The 18369-nt window shown below is 48.4% G+C and overlaps 3 protein-coding genes across 4 annotated transcripts; 1 reads left to right on the forward strand and 2 right to left on the reverse strand.

Moving 5' to 3' along the window:
- Nucleotides 1–134: 134 nt before the first annotated feature.
- Nucleotides 135–5397, forward strand: exd2 (exonuclease 3'-5' domain containing 2). 2 transcript variants are annotated; one of them, XM_053845795.1, is made up of 10 exons: nt 135–229; nt 695–754; nt 830–1245; nt 2180–2436; nt 2498–2624; nt 2785–3059; nt 3136–3245; nt 3957–4092; nt 4167–4535; nt 4613–5397. In XM_053845795.1, exons 3-10 carry the CDS (start codon nt 868–870, stop codon nt 4827–4829), a joined length of 1869 nt encoding a protein of 622 aa, XP_053701770.1. In that variant the 5' UTR covers nt 135–229; nt 695–754; nt 830–867; the 3' UTR covers nt 4830–5397. The 2 variants fall into 2 exon arrangements, with proteins under 2 accessions (XP_053701770.1, XP_053701771.1); XM_053845796.1 differs by having other exon boundaries at nt 3139–3245.
- Nucleotides 5398–5486: 89 nt separating this feature from the next.
- On the reverse strand, nt 5487–15949 carry si:ch211-168d23.3 (BRD4-interacting chromatin-remodeling complex-associated protein). Its single transcript, XM_053845794.1, has 14 exons — nt 15827–15949; nt 15042–15194; nt 14395–14440; nt 14278–14320; nt 14122–14187; nt 12464–13999; nt 12171–12380; nt 11023–11569; nt 10822–10958; nt 10686–10744; nt 10478–10626; nt 9573–9667; nt 9404–9506; nt 5487–8507 (listed from the first exon to the last, which is right to left on the reverse strand). Exons 3-14 carry the CDS (start codon nt 14433–14435, stop codon nt 7864–7866), a joined length of 3630 nt encoding a protein of 1209 aa, XP_053701769.1. The 5' UTR covers nt 14436–14440; nt 15042–15194; nt 15827–15949; the 3' UTR covers nt 5487–7863.
- Nucleotides 15950–17040: 1091 nt separating this feature from the next.
- Nucleotides 17041–18226, reverse strand: LOC128747765 (enhancer of rudimentary homolog). The gene is made up of 4 exons (XM_053845901.1): nt 18131–18226; nt 17572–17659; nt 17388–17508; nt 17041–17255 (listed from the first exon to the last, which is right to left on the reverse strand). Exons 1-4 carry the CDS (start codon nt 18131–18133, stop codon nt 17153–17155), a joined length of 315 nt encoding a protein of 104 aa, XP_053701876.1. The 5' UTR covers nt 18134–18226; the 3' UTR covers nt 17041–17152.
- Between the last annotated feature and the right edge of the window lie 143 nt (nt 18227–18369).

Genomic DNA, 18369 nt, shown 5'->3' on the forward strand with positions numbered 1-18369 from the left:
TCAGATACACGTTAGCTTCATAAAATACATGAGTTTGAATTAATACATGAAAAAATGAGTTAAGATTAGACGCACCCTTACCGTCATGCCTCCTCCATCCTGCGGGTGGCGCTCGGCTGCTCCACCGATCGCGTAGTATCGCTATAAATAACACGAAGAAGACGAGGATGATTTCAGACTGAAACAGACGTGCATGATTATTAAACAGGTGTAGTTCCTGGTCGACGAGGTAAGAATAAAACCAACTTCTACGCACGCACTACCTCGATTCCAGTATTGAAGACTGCACTGAATACTAGAATTACTAGAAGAAGAAGTGCGTGTGTTTGTAGCAGAGGCGGCCGTCAGTCATAGCTAACGTTGCTAATGTCAAAAACAATTGTACTTTGATGTTTCCGAGATGACGTAACCGACTTTGGAAGTTGCAGTAAATTAGAACCGTCATCTGAAACATTGATAAAGTAAAAACAGAAATTAATTTACTATTATGGGCCAGTTTCTGCTGCTCATTGAATCGACAACACGCTGAACTTTAAATTGACGCCATTCAAGCTGCATTTTATTTATCGTTAAATCGACTAGTGGTTTAGTTGCCACTCAAATTCATCGGAACACTTAGAAGAAAAATTATATAATTATATATTTTAAGCACACGAATCCATTCCAATTTTTTTTTTAATCTTTGTTTTTTCAGAGACATGCTGTGTGACCAGAATCATACCGCTGGCCCCGGCACTAGTGACGCTAACTAAAGGTTTGTGTGACACTGAATTGATGTTCTGTATTGTTTTCTTCACTAGCATTAAAACTCCACTACTTATTCTTTCAGGTTTTCACTCATCTGGCAGGAAAAAACAGCTCTTCAGGATGTCTCACCGAGGGCACTTCACTGCCGTCTTATCTACAGTGCTGGGTGCCACCCTCGGCGGGCTCCTCATATGGAAGGCATATCGCAGCAAAAGGAAAAAGCTGCCGTCCAACCACACTGCAGCCGATCCTTTACCAGCGCCGTGTCTCGTAACGTCAGCCAACAACTGCTGCGCCAAACTGCCAGACCTTCCTGAGAAGAGCCTTCTTCCAGAAGAGAGTGAAACGTCGCCCCCTTCAGTCCACATCCCCACTTGTGAGCAGCTGTTGGGGGTCAAGCCAGTGGTGGTGCGGTCGGAGGAGGAATGGCAGCAGCTCTGGCCTCTGATGGAACAGGAGCTGTCTGTTTTCCCAGTGCTGGGGCTCGACTGTGAATGGGTGGGTGACACCGAATCTGGTTACAGTTCGATCATATTCAAGAATTTAGAACCCATTTTTTATTTTGCTTTTTATCTTTTCTGTAATGGCAGGTTTTACCCGATGCTTTCATGAATATCTTTCATAGTGATTCAGTCACTAATGCATCCAGGCTTGGGTTTCTTCTTCTTCTTTTCCTTTCGGCTTCTCCCTTCAGGAGTCGCCACAGCGGATCATCTTCCTCCATCTCACCCTGTCCTCGGCTTCCTCTTCTCTCAAGCCTACAAACCTCATGTCCTCCTTCACCACCTCCATCAATCTCCTCTTTGGCCTTCCTCTCCACCTTCTGCCTGGCAGTTCCAACCTCAACATCTTCCTACCAATGTACTGGCTCTCTCTCTCCTCTGTACATGTCCAAACCATCTCCATCTAGCCTCTCTGACTTTGTCTCCTAAACACCTGAGCACATGTGCTGTCCCTCTGATCCTATCCATCCTGCTCACTCCCAGAGAGAAGCTCAGCATCTTCATCTCTGCTACCTCCAGCTCTGCCTCCTGTCTTTTCCTCAGTGCCACTGTTTCCAAACCATACAACATTGCTGTCCTGACCACTGTTTTGTACAATTTCCCTTTCATCCTTGCCGACACCCTTTTGTCACACATCACACCTGACACTTTTCTCCAATGATTCCATCCTGCCTGCACCCGCTTTTTCACCTCTTTCTCACACTCTCCTTTGCCCTGGGCTTCTTTATCTCTACATCCTGTAACTTCACCGGTCCCTCTCATTCACACACATGTATTCCGTCTTACTGCGGCTATACATCCAGGCTCGGGTTTAAAATCTCAACACGACACAGTGTCTGCTGGTGAAAAGTTTGCATTTCACCCTAAAGATTTAAGCGGGTAGTGACTGCATGAAAGGGTCATGTTGGTTTAAAAACTGTGTGTTGCAGGTGTCGGAGAGAGGTCAAGCGTCCGCCGTTTCGTTGATGCAACTGGCGTCGTATTCCGGCCTCTGCGTCCTTGTGCGCCTCCTGGAGTTCCACAACAAACAGCAGCAGGTGCCGCTCACTTTAATGGAAGTGCTCAGAGACCCCCGTGTTTTGAAAGTGGGAGTCGGTTGCTATGAAGACGGCAGCCGCCTGACGCGCGACTATGGCCTGTCTATAAGCTGCACCGTCGACCTTCGCTACCTCGCCCTGCGACAACAGTAGGACTTTGATTTCACGTTGGAATCCCTTGGTTCAGTCTGAGTAAAGCTGCGTTTGCAGGCTGGCCACGCTGGACAACGGCCTCAGTCTGAAGTCGCTGGCATCGGAGCTGCTGAGCGTCTCTCTGGATAAATCTTCGGAGCTTCGCTGCAGCAACTGGGAGGCCGAGCAGCTGTCATTGGACCAGGTGGGCCACCATGCACTGACCACTGTTTTTGATAAATTCATTTATCAGTTTACAAGACCCATAATGCACTGCAACCGCTTGTAGATGTAGCTAGTTATAAGCTATTCCTGATAAAATATGGTCTGAAAATGGAGTTGATGTTTTTGACCTGTCACCGTAGATGACCTACGCCGCTCAAGATGCTCAGGTCTCCGTGGCGCTCTTCTTCCATCTCCTGGGCCTCGGCTCCAAAGTGGGCGGGTGCTCCTACTCTGAGTTGGCAGGCAGCTGCCAGGGGCTGGTGGACGTGCCCTTCCGGGCTCAAGGAGCGCGACGGCGACGAAGGTCTCGCAAGGCGGCTTCTCTAGGGAGCCCAGAGTCTGGAGATCAACAAGTCCCAGACCCAAGGAAGCACAGCAACCGGAGGAAACCCCTGGGAGAGGGCTTCTCTGCCAGGTGAGCTGTGGCGCCCTCTCCCGCCTGTGTTTCTCAGGAGGAATCCTCGTGTTTGAACGTCCACCCTTGACTCCAGCAGGAAGTCTCCTCTGTACGACAACTGCTTCCTTCTCGCTCCAGACGGTCAACCACTCTGCACCTGTGACAAAAAGAAAGCCAAATGGTACCTGGACAAAGGGATCGGAGGTAAAGTGTAGCAGCTCCTCAGACTTAACTTTTGCTGCTTATTGTAGGAATAAAGATGCCTCACCTTAAAACCTACCGTAATTTCCGTACTATAGAGCACACCCGAATATGAGGCGCTCCCACTGAATTTAAGAAGGAAAATAGATCTTCCTCATACATAAGCCGCAGTGTTCTATAGGCCGCGGGTGCAGAGGTGCTGTCTGCGCCGTAGAAAGGTTAGTGGTGCACTCGGCTTAAAAACGCCTTTTGAAAACAACTTTTGAAAACGGGGTCCAGCATTGAGACTGACTCCTGAAACAAACTTTGCAGTGTTCTGAACTTGAGTCATGAACTTCTCACATCTCTTATTCACATTAAAACGCTCAAAATGCAGCGTTTTCGTCAAAGTTCTGACACCACTGCCGGTCTCAGCTGCTTCTACTTGATTCCAGACCTCCAGGAGATCAACTCTGTTGCCAGAGCTGCTGACACGTGGGCGAAAGCAGCGCATTTTGAGGGCTTCAATAGTACATAAAAGCCTCAGATTTCAGCCTCGCCATTGTATCAGACTGCAAGAAAAAAGTAGTGGCTTATAGTCTGGAAATTACGGTAATTGGGCGGGTTAGTCCAGTGTGATCACAGACTATAAAGAGGACTGCTCATGTCCAAAATGCAAAAAAACGGACATGTGCAACTGAAGACGTGTAACCGTGTGCTCACTGTACGCCGCAGCCCTGGAGAGCGAGGATCCGTTTGTCGTGCGCCTGCTCTTCGAGCCGTCGGGACGTCCCGAATCAGAGCAGTGCTACTACCTGACCGCCAAAGACAACCTCTGCGTGGTGTGCGGGAAAGCCGACTCTCACATCAGGTGAGGCGCTCGCCCGCCAGAACCCGGGAAGGTGCTGAGTCGGCGATCTGCATGAGTTTATTCGATGCCCGCAGGAAGAACATCGTGCCGCACGAGTACAGGCGGCACTTTCCCACTGAGATGAAGGACCACAACTCCCACGACATCCTGCTGCTCTGCACCAGCTGCCACGCCGCTTCCAACGTGCACGACAGCTTCCTGAAGCAGCGGCTGGCTCAGCAGTTCTCGGCCCCGCAGGGCTGCGAGGAGGGACTGCGCCTCCTGGAAGACTCCGACAGAAGGCGGGTGCGTTCGGCCGCCCGAGCCCTCCTCAACTCGGGAGTGGAGCTCCCGCAGCAGCGGCGGGAGGAGCTGCAGGAGGTGATCAAGAGCTACATGAACATGAAGGAGGAGCATGCGCTGTCTGTCACCCAGCTGCAGGAGGTCGCCAATCTAGAGACCAGGTCAGCCAAATGACAATCGCCGTCCTGTCCACGGGGAAGTTTTGCTTCAGTGTCCTGTTTCCTTCTCACCGTGGCAGGATCCTGAACGAGTCCTACGTCCCTCACGGCCTGAAGGTGGTGCAGGCTCACGCCAAGCACGGCCTGCGGGGGCTCATGGACCTGGAGCGCTGCTGGAGGCAGCACTTCCTCACCAACATGAAGCCCAAGTTCCTTCCGCACCTCTGGTCCGTCGACCACAACCACAGCAAGTTCCTGCGCAAGTACGGTGGGGACCTGCCCATCACACTGAACTGATCACGTGACCTTCGTGGCGTCGCTGCCAAGGGGTCACCGCGGGCTCAGAGAGGAACAGAAGTAGACACCAACTCTAAAGCGCATATGAACTCTTTTATATTTATGATGAAAGAGCAGTAATTATTTATGAGGAGATGAGATGATGCTCCGTTGCCACCTGCTCTTAGTGTCTCCCCAGTGACCCCCCTCACCTCCCCCTCTCTGCAGGTTGGCAGCCTCGTGGGTTTCCCTCATTCTCTTGGTAGAAAAGGAGCTTTTTATTTCCAGTGGACGGCACTTCCTGCTGCTGAGCTTCCACCTTCCCATCCTGCTGCTGCGGATGGTTCCGGGGAGAGGGGAACCTTCCTGGTCCATGTTTTAGTGGACCTCTTAAATCCCCGAATTCTGAAGCCGTTTGCAGCAGTTTATCTTCCTCCCATAACGACGTCGTTGCTTTCCACAATTCATCCTGATAAAGTCAAAGTGCCAAAAAAAAAATCCTTTTTCTGCGAGGGAGAATGGAATATTTAATTCTGAGATTGTTTATGAAAATCTAACTTGGAAGTATTTTGAAATGATGTGGAAAAAAATAAAGTGATTTGTTTTGTAGATCTGCTTGTTTTGGTCCTGTTTCTGTCTAGAAGAACGACAGTCTTTTGATACAAAATCACAGTTTAATAAATAGTCTGTAAAAAATGAGTACAAAAGCAGTTTAACATTTCATAAATGAATCACTCGTGACTTTGAAATCAAAGGAGTTGGGCTTTTGTCAGGAATGACTTCTCTCTCTTTTTTTTTCTTTACAATCTAGGTTTGCTGAATTAAGGCCTCAAGATTTTGGCATCAGAACAATCTGTCAGTCACATTTTTTTTTTCTTTTTTTCTGTGTTTTCAATGGAGTGTGAGCTCCTCACGGTTTCACAGTCAAAATGGAAAAGAATGGCACAACAGAAATGGCTCAACATGCAGACAACCTCGCTGCTGACAAAACAAAAGTTCGCACCGTCCGTGTTGGACACTACAGACACTTGCAACAGGCTCGAATGGCACATGAGGCGACTTCTCCGCTGAGAAGCTGAATGTGGACGAGGAGTGAAACCACTCTGACATCTTTACTGCATTTCCGCGACAACCTCCGGGTGAAAACTCGATATTACACATTTGTAAAGAATGAATCACTGTTTTCAGCTCGAAGCTTCAACACTAAATTACTGCATATAGTAGCGTCCTTCGATCCCTCCCAACGAAAACACACACAAAAACAAAGGCCTGGTGGGCTTCAAAATTTGCTCGGCGTTTAAGGGCCCCTACTTTTGAAGAGCCATCCCCAATAATTAAAACCTTAATTCCTAGGTTTTCCCTTAAAGGTACACGAATTAAGGCATGAAATATTCCCCACCGTCCCGTCATTCCATTGAGCCGCTCTGCTGCAGAATCCCATTCTCTTCCCACAGACCAATAAGATTGTCTCTTTAACATAAAATGCTGCGAGAACTATTGCTCCATGGCGGCTACGTCGGCTTTTTAAAGCGAGCTACATTTCATAAATAAATCCGGCTACAGTTGAATAAATAAGATGTTTTTTTTAAACTGTGAAGTCAACCATTTTTGGGTCAAAGGTCGTGACGGTCCAGCGATGCTCTGGTTCTTCTGGTCTGTCTTGAAGTACATGTGGGAACATATCTGATCGAAGGAAGTCAATTTCTTGGATTTTATTCTGAAAATTTCCACCTTAACCTTTACTGAGAGTCACCAGTGTTTTAAGCTCATCTGAGTGAAGGTGAATCATGACTGCAACATCTCTGTGTTCAAGCCCACAGTGATGTTCCTCTCTATCCTGTAAAATAAAACCTCAGCAATGTCTTTACCAATCCCAGAGTCACCCAGGAATTGCACTAGCAACCTTCATTCCGGTGAAGGCCCGTCAGGCTGGCACCGACCCAGGCTTGGATCTGCTCCACATACTGGCAGTTGAGTGACCAGCAATGCCACTTAAGCTCCCAAATACCAAGATAAGTGCCAACAGAAGCACACAAAACCTTGGAGCCAAGCCAAATGCACATAGAAGCCCATTTCAAATCTTAAAATCTCCCGCACCCGTGGGAGCTGCTGAAGATCCCTGGTATTAAGGATACGGTCAGAAGGAACCCCACAAATCTTTCACGTTCCACACCCCAGGTCTACTCTTGTCCTCATGAAACTGTCCCTGTTTTCAGAGCTCAGAAGGTGGGTCAAAAACCATGTGAGATTTCCTTGAAATACTTCAAAGCTAGCCATATTAGAGTGCCCTCTAGTGGGCTCAGGAAATGAGGACACTGTTTCCTGAAGCCTCACCAGCCCTGCACTGCACTTCCTGATCTTCATCTCAGCGGGACCAGACGTCAGAAGAGCAGATGAAGATACAGCAATACCGGTAGCTCCACCACTAGGTGCCCCCAGTCCCGACTGGACTTCAAATACAAGCCGCACTACGCCACACAAAATCCGAGAAATTGACTTTGACCACCCAAAACCATCGACTCTTCGAACTAGTTATTGCTCGTGTGTTGGCACGCACCACCACTGTTCACAGTCAAGCAAGAACGACGTGGACTCTGAAAAATAACTCTCCCCTCTAGGTTCCCCTTTGCTCCAGTTTCTGCTGGTGAGTTCAGGACGATGCGAGTCACAAATTCTTTGGAGTTTCATAAGCGGTGACGATGGAGCTGCATATTGTTTTTACACACACTTGTCACTATTTTCCATGTGAAAACACAGTTGGCACATATCAAAATAAAGACCCTGAAAGCTCGGCACTATGCAAACAGAAGAGAATCTTGGAGAAACTATTGAATCGTCTGGGCCTCACTATCAACTATATGCTGATGATCGGTCTGGTAAACCTCTGAATGACTCCACTACCACTGAAACGATAGAGCTTCTATTGAAATAGACTTTTTTTTTCTCCTCACAAACATCTAAAATGAAGTATCTAACATCTACAGGACCTTCGCCGCTGCTTCTCTCTCAAGTGCCGTTTCACATTTTCGAAGCCAGGTTGAAGACTTTGGTCACCTCATAGGTGTCCCTCCAGGATGCTGGTGACGGCCTGGTCTATGGGCGGGGCCTTGGAGGAGGCGCCCTGCAGCCGCTGCAGCTCCAGGATGCTGTCGATGGCGCTCTGCAGATGCTCGCTCAGCACGTTGTCCTCCTGGATGGGGCGGAGCGGGCTGAACCGCTGCTCCGATACATCCATCTTGTAGCATTTGAGTTTAGGGGCGTCCGACGGAGGGCGGCCCGCGCCGGCGTCCTCTGCTTCCGCTATGGAAATATTGAGGGCTTTTATTTTGGAAAGGGAAGTGGGAATCTGCGGGAATGCCTCGAGCATGGTCCCGTTGGAAATCTCCTCGCAAGGGTGCGGCCGCGCCCCGTTGGAGGCCTGGGGGTGGCCGCCGTTGGTCAACTTCCCCGTGTGGTCTCGCTTGAGTCCTGAATCACAGGCGGAGTTGTGGACCACCTTCCGGGAGCCGGACTCGTGTTTGATGGTGAGCCGGAGGCCACCGCGGGAGCTGGAGCGGTACGTCTTCAGACCCGGGGGTCGGTCGGAGAGCCTGGCCCAGGCGGGGGAAGAGGAGGGGCTGCTGGAGGAGGGGCCACCGTGGGGGGAAGACGATGAGGAGGAGGAGGATGAAGATGATGCCAAGGTCATCATGAAGGACTCTAGAAGAAGGGAGAAGATCTTTAGAGATTAGCAAACACTGCCGCCTGCTGGGCACAATAGGAACAGACTCAGAACCAGATGGTCAAACAACCCGAAAAAGTTTGCTTTGTGGTTTAAAAGTTGGTGGTTTAAATGTGCTCCAAAATGTGAAGAGAGAAAGAATCATTGTTTTTATGAAGCAAGTTCAGGCAAAGAACGCTAAGGATTTGTCTGGAAACTCAAAAGTACAATAAGATCATGCAAAAGAGAAGTGATAAAATCGAAACAGTTATTTAAGTTAAGTAAATAAATAAATAAATCATGATATATTTTGCCATATTGCCCGCCCCTTTCTGGACACATTTAAAACAAATACATTTTCTCTCCTTGTTTCTGCAAACAGCCTGGCAAAATAACAACCAAGTGTCAGTAGCTGCAGTTGTTCACAAATGAATAGGGATTTTCTATAGGACTTTAAGCACAAGTGCGCTTTAGCCCAGGTTCCTTTGGTGGAGAGCCCCGGGATTTTTTCAATGAACCGAGGGTGCTGTGGCTAGAAATAGGTTGAAAAACACTGCCCTAACATATGGCAACATTTGACGGCATCTCAGAAGAAGCCTCTTGGGTGCAGCTCCCCTTCTCTGGAACCCTTCACCCGCTCTGATCTGAATCCTACAAAATTCCTTTTTGGTCTTTGAACTTTTGCTCCTGTAAATCTGTGTTCAGCACTGTGTGTTAATGTTGAATGAAGAATCCAAGTGCACCCGGGCAAGACACTTGACTGGAGCGTGAGCCCCTTCCCCATTTAACTGTGCCGTGACTTTCTTTTAAGCTCAATTTCCCCCTGCTGAGACGCTGAGCTGCGTATTTACACTCCTTCATTTCACCTCCCACCTGGGGGCTGATGGGAACTCACCGGGGTCTCTGCGAGCTCGCCGCCGGTCCTCCACCAGAGCACAGCGCTCGGCCTGGAGGAAGAGGCGGTCCAACATCACCATCTCCGCGGACGGACTCTCCTGCTGTGGACACCGGGTCACATCCAGTTAGGCTCTGACTCGCACCGACGCTTTGGAAAAGCCTCTCACCTGAGTTTCTCGGACGAGTAGCTGCCTGTATTTGTTCACCATGTCTTTGGTGCGTTTCAGCAGGAAGCCAGACACGGAGTCGAACTCCTGGTCCACTGCAGGAACACAAACATCGTCTTAACAACGCCAAGCGGAAGAGAGAGACTCGAGTGGTTCGGTGGTGAGAAGGGCCGGGGCTTACTCACAACTGACTTGGTTGGTCCTCAACATTTTTGCTACTTAGAACATGTGAATCTGAGGCAACATATTTAAAACTGTACAGCTCTAAAACAGACAAATAAGATTTTTAAAAATGACACAAAAGATGCTTTTAACCATACTTTTAAAATTTAATTTTAAATATAAATACTTTTTAACCAGACTTTCTTGTTGGTAAATTATTCTTTATTATTATACATTATTTATATGAAAACATCAGCATTTTCTCCAACACATGACAAACTAAAATTCAGACAGATGAGAAAATACACACAAAACAGAACAAAAAAACAGAAAGAAAATTGACATTTTATTTTTTTTCGTGATGATATTAAAATGAAAAAAAGAAATACACAAAAACACGTGGAACCAAATAATAACTAGAGACATGGACAAAAAAAACAGAAAAAATCCACACAGAAACATGCAAATAAAAAAATAATGAAACATACTAAATAAATAAATACAATGTTGTGAACCAAAACAAACACAATGATGAAGATTTTGAATAAAAGGCATTGAAGTCAAACACTGAGGGGGAAAAACACTATAATGCATATTCAAATAAAATGGAAAAAATGGAAGCTGTGAACAAAAAGCACTGTAACGTGAACAACATGAAATACTGTGGGTATAAACTGATGAGGTCACGGGGGCCGGGGCCCCTCCAGGACACTTGGAGGTGAGAGGTGAACATCGCAACTGACCTAAGTTGAAGTCTTCCTGAGTGGGCAGGTGGCCGGCACAAGCGTGGTAAGGCAGCAGGTGTCTGACGGCGTCCTTTAGCGTGGGAAAGCCTCGGGTGGTGGACGGGTTCTGGATTGCTATGTGATCCGAATAGAGCTGCTGCTGGAACCTGAGCAGAGTAGCTGGACTTTAGCATGTGCCAAAACACACGGTTGGTGTTGTCGGTACCTGTGCCTGCGCATTGCTGGTGTGAGTCTCTCATCTCTCTTTGGCTCCAGGCCTGTCGGCTGGAGGACGGAAGCAAAGTCAAAGAGTCAAACAGGAGTCAGAAACGTGGTTCATCTGGAGTCAGAAACAGACTGACCTTTGTGCTCAACTGCTGACTCGGCATGTCTGACTTCATAGAAGCTGCTGGGGCTGGATCCTGGACCTGCTGGACCTCAGGAGAGGCAGGTCTAGCATCAGGAGTGAAGACTTGACTCTCCAAGGCAGCGGCTGGCTCTGAAGAACACCAGAAGATGCGCTGACCTGATGCCTTCCAGAATATGGGTGGCGATGAACTCACTGTGTTGTGGGTCGTCTTCTGCAGCGGAATGGTCTCCTCCAGCGGACAGACTCGGGTGGTCAGGCATCAGGATGTTGACATCGAGGGGAGAGGGGCAGCTGTTGCTTGGCGTGAGGACTGAAGACTCGTCCTTGAAGCCTGGTGACTTGACCTGCAGGAGTGAAGCTTCTGCCTGAGGCAGGTCCATCTCTAGCTGGCTCTGGTCGTACAGAGCCTGCTGAAGCGGATCCTGGTACTGGACTTGACTGGCATCTGTTTGCAGTGCCGTTGACTGAAGGACGGATCCATCCGGTCCAGACGGAGACACTAAGGATTCCTCAGGTGAGGTGAGAAGCGCCACCTCGGTGGCGCTGGTTTGGGTCGGGGGGCAGGGGAGGAGTATGGGAACGTCCTCCAGGTCAGCAGGAAGTGGGGAGGCCTCCACAGAGTCAGTGACCGGCTTCTGCAGCGGCGTCTCACAGACCAAAGGGGAAGCCAGAGAGTCCAAAGTGACGGAGGGTAGTGCTCCCACCAACAGATCCGACGCAGTTTGAGAACTTAATGCTTGCTGAAACAGAGAGGAAGTGATGTCATCAAGTCAGCGAGAAGGACCTGGCATAAGATAGAGCAGTGATTCATAACTAAAGGGCCACTAAAAGTTTATTTGTTTTAGACCTTTGGGCCGTGAGACACTCAGTTTTAATACATGAGCCACGTATGGTGGCAGCAGTGTGTCACTGAATTGACTTGACAGCTGCAAATCTGTGACAGTTACCAACTATGGAGAAGTTCTTGAAATGAAAAAAATGATGAAGACAGTGATGTCACTCCCAACAGTAAAAACTGTTCATGAAAGCGCCTGTTGAAGCAGTTTTGAAAACTAATTACATTTCATGGTAATACTTTTATTTACACTTTACTTATATAGTATATATATAATTATATATAATTATATATAATTATATATATATATATAATTAGACAGTTTGCAGACTATTTTTTTTCTTTTTTTTCTCCAGTAAATTTGAGTATGACTTGCACCTGGTTCTTCTGCTGGTTGGATTTTTTTATGACAAATAAGTATCTTTGTGATGATCACATGGTTTCATGTCATTTCACAAGGGCCCCGAGAACAAAAAGGTTAAGGACCCCCGAGTTAGAAGACCAACCTGCTGCAGCTGTTGCATAAAGGCCTGGTCTGGACTCAATGACTGGGTCATGTCCTCCACCTCCTGGTTCAAGTCAGCCGAGGGCACCAGGTGTTTCTGCAGCTCTACAGCCGGCTGCTGCACCAGAGCTTGTTCTTGTGGGGGCTGTAACACAGTCACCACGGCAGAAGGAGGCTCCACTGGAGGTTGCTGGAGAAGGTGACTGAACTGCTGCATGAGGAGGGGAAACATTGAAGACATCTGAGAAAGTGAAGATCTCACAAACCACCTAGACATGGAGGTTGTTATTCTACCTGTGGTATTTGCTGGAAAGTTTCATCCAAAGTGCTTCGCTCTTCTGCACCGGACCTCTCGGGCAGAAGAACCACTGAGGCCTGCTGAACATTCAGCTGTCCCTCGGGCACTCCTGCCGACCCCCCCGCCACTTGGGCAGCAAACGGCAGTCCCTGGACCACAGCAGGACTGTTGAGGATGGAGATGGACGCCAGGTCAGTGGGGAGCACCCCAGTGCTGTTGATCAGGGTGATGTGGTTTCCTAGCGCAGGGCTGTGGACCAGGGTGGCGCGGGGCCCTTGCCCTCCTGCAGTGTAGGTTCCAGCGAGCTGTGCTGGCATCTGGAAGACAGTAGGGGGCGCCGATTGAAGCTGCAAATGTCCCGAAAGCACCGTGGCCTGCCGGAGAGCCAGCTGCCCATTTGGGGTGGTGAAGACAGGGCTGAAGTTCAGTTGACTTTGGGGTACGGTGAGGATCTGTGAGCCGTCTACCAGCTGACCACCGGAGGGCAGCACGCCGTGGACTGCAGGGGCCTGGTGGCTGGTGGTCAGAAGCGGTCGAGCAACGCTGGCGGGCTGCGAGATGGTAACAGGGGACTGGCCAGGAAGGAGGAATTGGTTTTGGCCTTGGAAGAGTCCCTGAGGCTGCAGGACAAAGGAGCCCCCCTGGTTGACCAGCTGTAAGCTGACAGGTTTTGGGAGCTGCTGAGCCGAGCGGGTTGGCGGCGCCGCTGGCATTTGGCCCGCAGACTGGGACAGTAAAATATTTGGCGAGGCAGTCCCAGGTACAAAGGTAAGCCCTGGGGTGGGTTTTTGTCCGGACGGCTTGGGACTGATCTGAACCAGTCTGGACTGAATGTTGATGGGTAACTTGGGCTGGATCGGGAGAGGGGCGCGCTGCAGGACGATCCCCTGGGCCGCGGTTGTCCTCAGGGTGGGGGTGATGAGGGGTCGGCTGGCCACGCTGGGGGCGGTTTTGTGGAGTATCATACTCGAAGCCTGAACAGGACTTAAAGAGAAGGAGGTTTCAGGTGACGCAGCTGGGAAAACGTTCCCTGGTAGGAAGCCCATCAGCTGAGGAGGGGCTGCGGGTTTGAGGGAGGGGCAGCCCGGTCCGACAGCAAGGAGCGAAGGCTGGGGCGGCTCCACTGCTGCCTGAGTGTTCCTCGATATCGGGGGTGAGATGGGCATCGTCACAGACTTAGTTACAATCGACACGGCGGTGGAGGTGAGGAGGGGCGCTGGCGAGTAGAGGGACAGGTTGTCCCCAGTCTGGGCAAGACCTGCCTCCAGAGCCATGGTCTGCTCGGTAATGTCCGCCTCCTGCAGACTCTGCTGCAGAATATCACAGGCCACCTCCTCTTCCTCAGCTTCCACCACTTCTCCCTTCTTTGAGTCACATCCCGGCTCCACAGGTGGCCCGATGTCCACCACATGGGGATCGTCTGTAGCCTCTGGTGACGACAGGAGCGCCTCCTCCAAGAAGGACAGGTCCACACACCCGGGCGGAGGGGTGCCGGGGGAGTCCCTGCCGTCCCCCAGCAGAGAGCCCGGGCTCTGGAGAGGGATGAGAGCGAAGGGAAAGAGAAAAGTGTGTGTGAAAAGGAAGCAGTTTGGGCACAGCAGTGACTCCACTGTGGGTTGTTGTGACGCTGTCGGCTGCTGTTCCAGACACTCACCGGGGCATCGGCGAAGAGAGAGGGCTCCCCAGAGGAGGCGCTAATGAGCAGGTCCTCTGTCGGCAGCTGGCAGGAAAGAAGACCACAAAACCACTTTTTCCCAAACTGTGCCAGTTAGGAGTGTTTTTAGGACTCGCTGGTAAAAAGATGCCTCACCTCATTGGTGCCATGAAGAAAGTCGTTCAGGGCTTGGGGGTCACTGAAGGGACACGAAAGGCAGGATTTAATGGGAGCACGGTTCTAATATCAATAAACCAAATGTCAAGAACCCACCACAAAACATCAAGAAGACAAGTCCCATCTTCATCCTCCATGTCAACTGCAAGAGGAAGAGAGAAATCAAAACAATCGCTCACGAATTATGAGCCTCAAAGTTTTCATCTGGATGTGATCCAACGAAGAGCACGTTGTTGTTTTTCATTCACGCCTTACAGTTGTCAGGGTTTAACAACATTACTGATGTGGCTTTCATTGAAGAAGACATCAATTCTGAGAGACTTGTCGCCACCACTCATGGATTTAACACGCAGAATAGAGAGGTGAATTTGTGAGCAGTTTACATGGTTTAAATGCAAGGCCCAGGGGCCATATCTGGCACATCAGCTCTTTTTTTATTGGCCCGCAAGAGCTTTAAACACCTACAGACGCTTTGGTGTGTTTGTTTTTGATGTTTTGTAACAGTGTAATTCTCTTGTCAAGATGCGTGAGAGGGAAACCTACAAAAGATCGATAACTACATCCGCAAAAACTCATTGACTGATGAAAAAAAAAGGATTGTGGAATCAGACATTTAGTGTTGAAAACTTTGGATCCAACGTAACGTAACGTAACATAATTCAACTAATTCTCAAGGTTGGGAAAATGTGGCATCAATCCATAGTTTTTTTTTAGATCGATCGTGCTTGGCATCATCCACCTACTTTATATGTGAGAGACCCCATACAGAGCGGTCCAGCTGAGTGTCTGGTGGTGGCCTCATGAGAAGTGGTGTCCCAGCTTCAGGGTTCGGACCAAGTGGTGAGCCAGGCATCGGCGTCCAGACGGAGACAAGACCCCAGTCTGCTCCAGCATCCCTGGATGGAGAGGGAAGAGGGTGGGGAGGGGAGGACAAACACATGATGTTAGGTCACACTGGGTTGCAACCCAAAATAGGATGGAGACTATAGCATCTTATCTGTCAGGGTATTGATTCCGCCTGAGGCTGAAAATGGAAGCTATTGTTGTGGACTTCAGACACGGGAGAGCGTTCACAGGCGTCACGGAGGATTGGAAGGATGGCCGAAGGAGAAGCCATGTAGCGTGCGTGTCTTCGGTGGGGGGTCATCTGTAACAGCGCGAGGCTGCTGACATGTTTTTGTTTACACCGCCGCATTAACAGCCTCCGGGTTCCGCAGCGCCCAATGAAATCAGACGACCCTCATCTCAACCTGCTGCAGCTCAAGTGCAGCTATTCCCGCAACAACAGGACGCGCCGGGGGCCACACACTGGAGCTTTTGTGGGTTACGTAAGGTGAATGAGACTCGGTGTCAAATGAATGCGCCGCAAACGGTCCAGGTTTGCGGCAGCTCGCGAGGATGGGGAGACTCACGCCGCCGCAACAAAAGAATCGCGGAGATATTCGCGCACCGACCTGAACCATCAGTGTAATTCCGCGATTCATCCGAAGGAAAAAAAAAAAACAAACCGCGAGGCGAAAAAACTCACCCCGTCTTTTGTGGTTTATTGTCCTGTCACGCGGGCCTCTGCGCCATCGATTCTCACTCAGTGGGTCTTTTCAGATGCTAAAAGGAGGAGAGGGGGAGGCGAGGAAGGGAGGGGGAGGGGGAGGTGGTGGGTGTGAGGAACAGACTGGGAGAGTCGATCACAACACAAAGGTGGCGGAGAAGGGGGGCGGAGGGGGGGGGAAGAAAGAGGGGACCAGGAAAGAGAGCCCAAACGGCGGAGGAGAGAAGCCGCCTCCCGAGCACCGACGGGCGGCCGCGGCTTCAAATCTCCCCGCGCTCCACCGCGGAGCCTCCTCCTGCCTCCATCCAGATGTGTTTTCTCACTTTCGATTGGCTTTTATTTGATGTTGTTTACTTAAATCGATGATTATCGACTCATCCGGTAACTGCAGACATTTGCTCATACAGAAGAGGGAAATCGATAGTCGTGTTTGCCGCTGGTTTTGTTGTTCAAACTTTACTTCCACTGCGAAATAACTGATAGTGTCCCGTCAGATCAGCTTTCAAGCATTTAATATATTCTGCTTTTCATTTGAAAACGTGCAGGAAACATGATTAAAAAGTGTTGCTTTTGATTTTCATTGGGCATTAAGGTCGTTGCAGCGATAGTGTAAGAGTAATATTTGCTTTTAGAAAAGGATATTGTATTCATATTTTAGGATATAAGCATAATACATATAAATATGTTTACATGAACTTTATCCATTCTGTCTGCAGTTATTTTTGGAGGTTCCTACATTGTGAGCTTTTATATGAGAAGAAGAAAGAAAAGCTTAAACACATAGTGTTTTATCGTTTTATTTCAATCTCATCAGATTTTATCTCCTGGTTGTCCACTCCAGAGAGACTCAAGGGAGAGTCTTGGGTGAAGGCTGGATCTCTGTCTAACTTGTTACATCGGATAAGCAGAAAAGGGTTGGATCTAATACCACAAATTCAGCTTTTGTCGCTTAAACACGTGTCAGTCTTAATAAAATTTGTAAATGTAATTTGATCCTTGACAATATACCTTTAGCCAAGTATGATTAGCACTTCAAAAAGATCACATAAATGTAAGGTACTTAAAGGACGTCAAAACACCTTTGAGGACCTTAACAATGTTTTTTTTTTTTTATACGTTGGTACTTAGATGCCAACGCTTTCTCAGAAGTCAGAAGGCGTTGGTGAAATAAAAACCATGATAAAAATATAAGATGCAGAGTAAACCCAGAGGAAGCGTTTTATTAAGATTAACCAAAAAGAATACAAAATACTCCGATTTTAAAAAAGTCAAAAACAATTTTAAAAATAAACAAATTCACTGGTGTCACTTTGAAGCCTGCTGGGCCTGACGCCGGAGCAGCATGTAGATTCTCTCCTTAATCCAGTCCTTGTTGTACGGCTGGTACATCTGGGCGTCAGCTCTGTACCTGAAATTAGAAGTAGGGAATATTCTGAGGTGATTATGCATAGAGGGTGAGCCCAAAAGGTACATCATAGAGAAATATTCAATATGAACCGATTCACATCCACATTTTGAAGAGGCAGCTCAGTAAACTTACACTAAACAGCTGAGATCTGCCAGGTCATCAATGAAGTCGAACAGCTGACTGATGTCGTACGTTATGGACGGACTGTTGGGGTTCATTCTCTTCAAATGCTCCTCATACATCTTGCACACACCTGGACACAAACATTCACGACTGATGCCACCTTCTTATAGACATGAATTTAAAAGTGGTTTACCTTCCATGCAGTCGTTGACAGACTCATAATCTGCGTATGTTCTTCCTTCTGGCCTCTTAGTGGGCTGCACCAGGAGGATGGTGTGAGCCTGGGATGAAAACTCAACTTTCAATATATGATAATTTAACACCGTCAAAAGCACGGCTCCAGCACTTCCAACTACAACTCAGGCGGAACTTTCTCAATGAAATGTTAACCTCATTCACACTCCGTCACAAGCACGTCCGTGTATTTTCAAACAGAAAACGGTAACAACCAAACTAAACGAGACAATATCTTCTACAAAAAAACGTTTGAATGCAAATAGCACAAGATGCGTAATATAAACACGTGGCTTTTGGCGAAATAAACGTCTCTTAATGTAGATAAAACGAACAAACAGAGTTCGATGTCGGTAATGTTTAGCTGCAGCTGCTCCACTGACTCATTACAATCGGGCTAATTTTAGCTTCTGGAGTCTGTACACCTTGGAATCGGTTCGTCTGGTAGTAAAATAAATATTTACAGACACGGATATATTACTTTTAAATCTACACATCGGTAATTTCAGAGCACTAACCATATTTCCGACGAGTTAGACAGATATCAGTAGCTTTCGCTCGACCACTTGCTTATCGCCTCGCACGGAACGACCTCTGACACCGGAAGTAAAAACAACCAACCACATTTTCAAACGCGTAATATTTATATTTACTCGCGCATTTTACTTATTTTCATTAACCCTTTAGGGTCATACTATATCCCATGTAGTGATACAAAAAATAACTAAATGAAAAAATACAAATTTAATTCCACAAA

The sequence above is a fragment of the Synchiropus splendidus genome, chromosome 16 (genome assembly GCF_027744825.2).
Source record: "Synchiropus splendidus isolate RoL2022-P1 chromosome 16, RoL_Sspl_1.0, whole genome shotgun sequence".
In the NCBI taxonomy this organism is placed as follows: Eukaryota; Metazoa; Chordata; class Actinopteri; order Syngnathiformes; family Callionymidae; genus Synchiropus; species Synchiropus splendidus.

Coding starts and splice junctions, on each gene's coding strand:
- si:ch211-168d23.3 (XM_053845794.1), bottom strand. CDS start 14,435: ATGGAGGATGAAGATGGGACTTGTCTTCTTGATGTTTTGTG. Junction 14,321..14,394: donor TGTCTTCTTGATGTTTTGTG/GTGGGTTCTTGA, acceptor GTGTCCCTTCAG/TGACCCCCAAGCCCTGAACG. Junction 12,381..12,463: donor CTTTCCAGCAAATACCACAG/GTAGAATAACAA, acceptor CTCCTCATGCAG/CAGTTCAGTCACCTTCTCCA.
- LOC128747765 (XM_053845901.1), bottom strand. Junction 17,509..17,571: donor TGTCAACGACTGCATGGAAG/GTAAACCACTTT, acceptor GTTTGTGTCCAG/GTGTGTGCAAGATGTATGAG. Junction 17,256..17,387: donor GCAGATCTCAGCTGTTTAGT/GTAAGTTTACTG, acceptor TTCTAATTTCAG/GTACAGAGCTGACGCCCAGA.
- exd2 (XM_053845795.1), top strand. CDS start 868: ATGTCTCACCGAGGGCACTTCACTGCCGTCTTATCTACAGTGCTGGGT. Junction 1,246..2,179: donor TGGGGCTCGACTGTGAATGG/GTGGGTGACACC, acceptor TGTGTGTTGCAG/GTGTCGGAGAGAGGTCAAGC. Junction 2,625..2,784: donor AGCAGCTGTCATTGGACCAG/GTGGGCCACCAT, acceptor CTGTCACCGTAG/ATGACCTACGCCGCTCAAGA.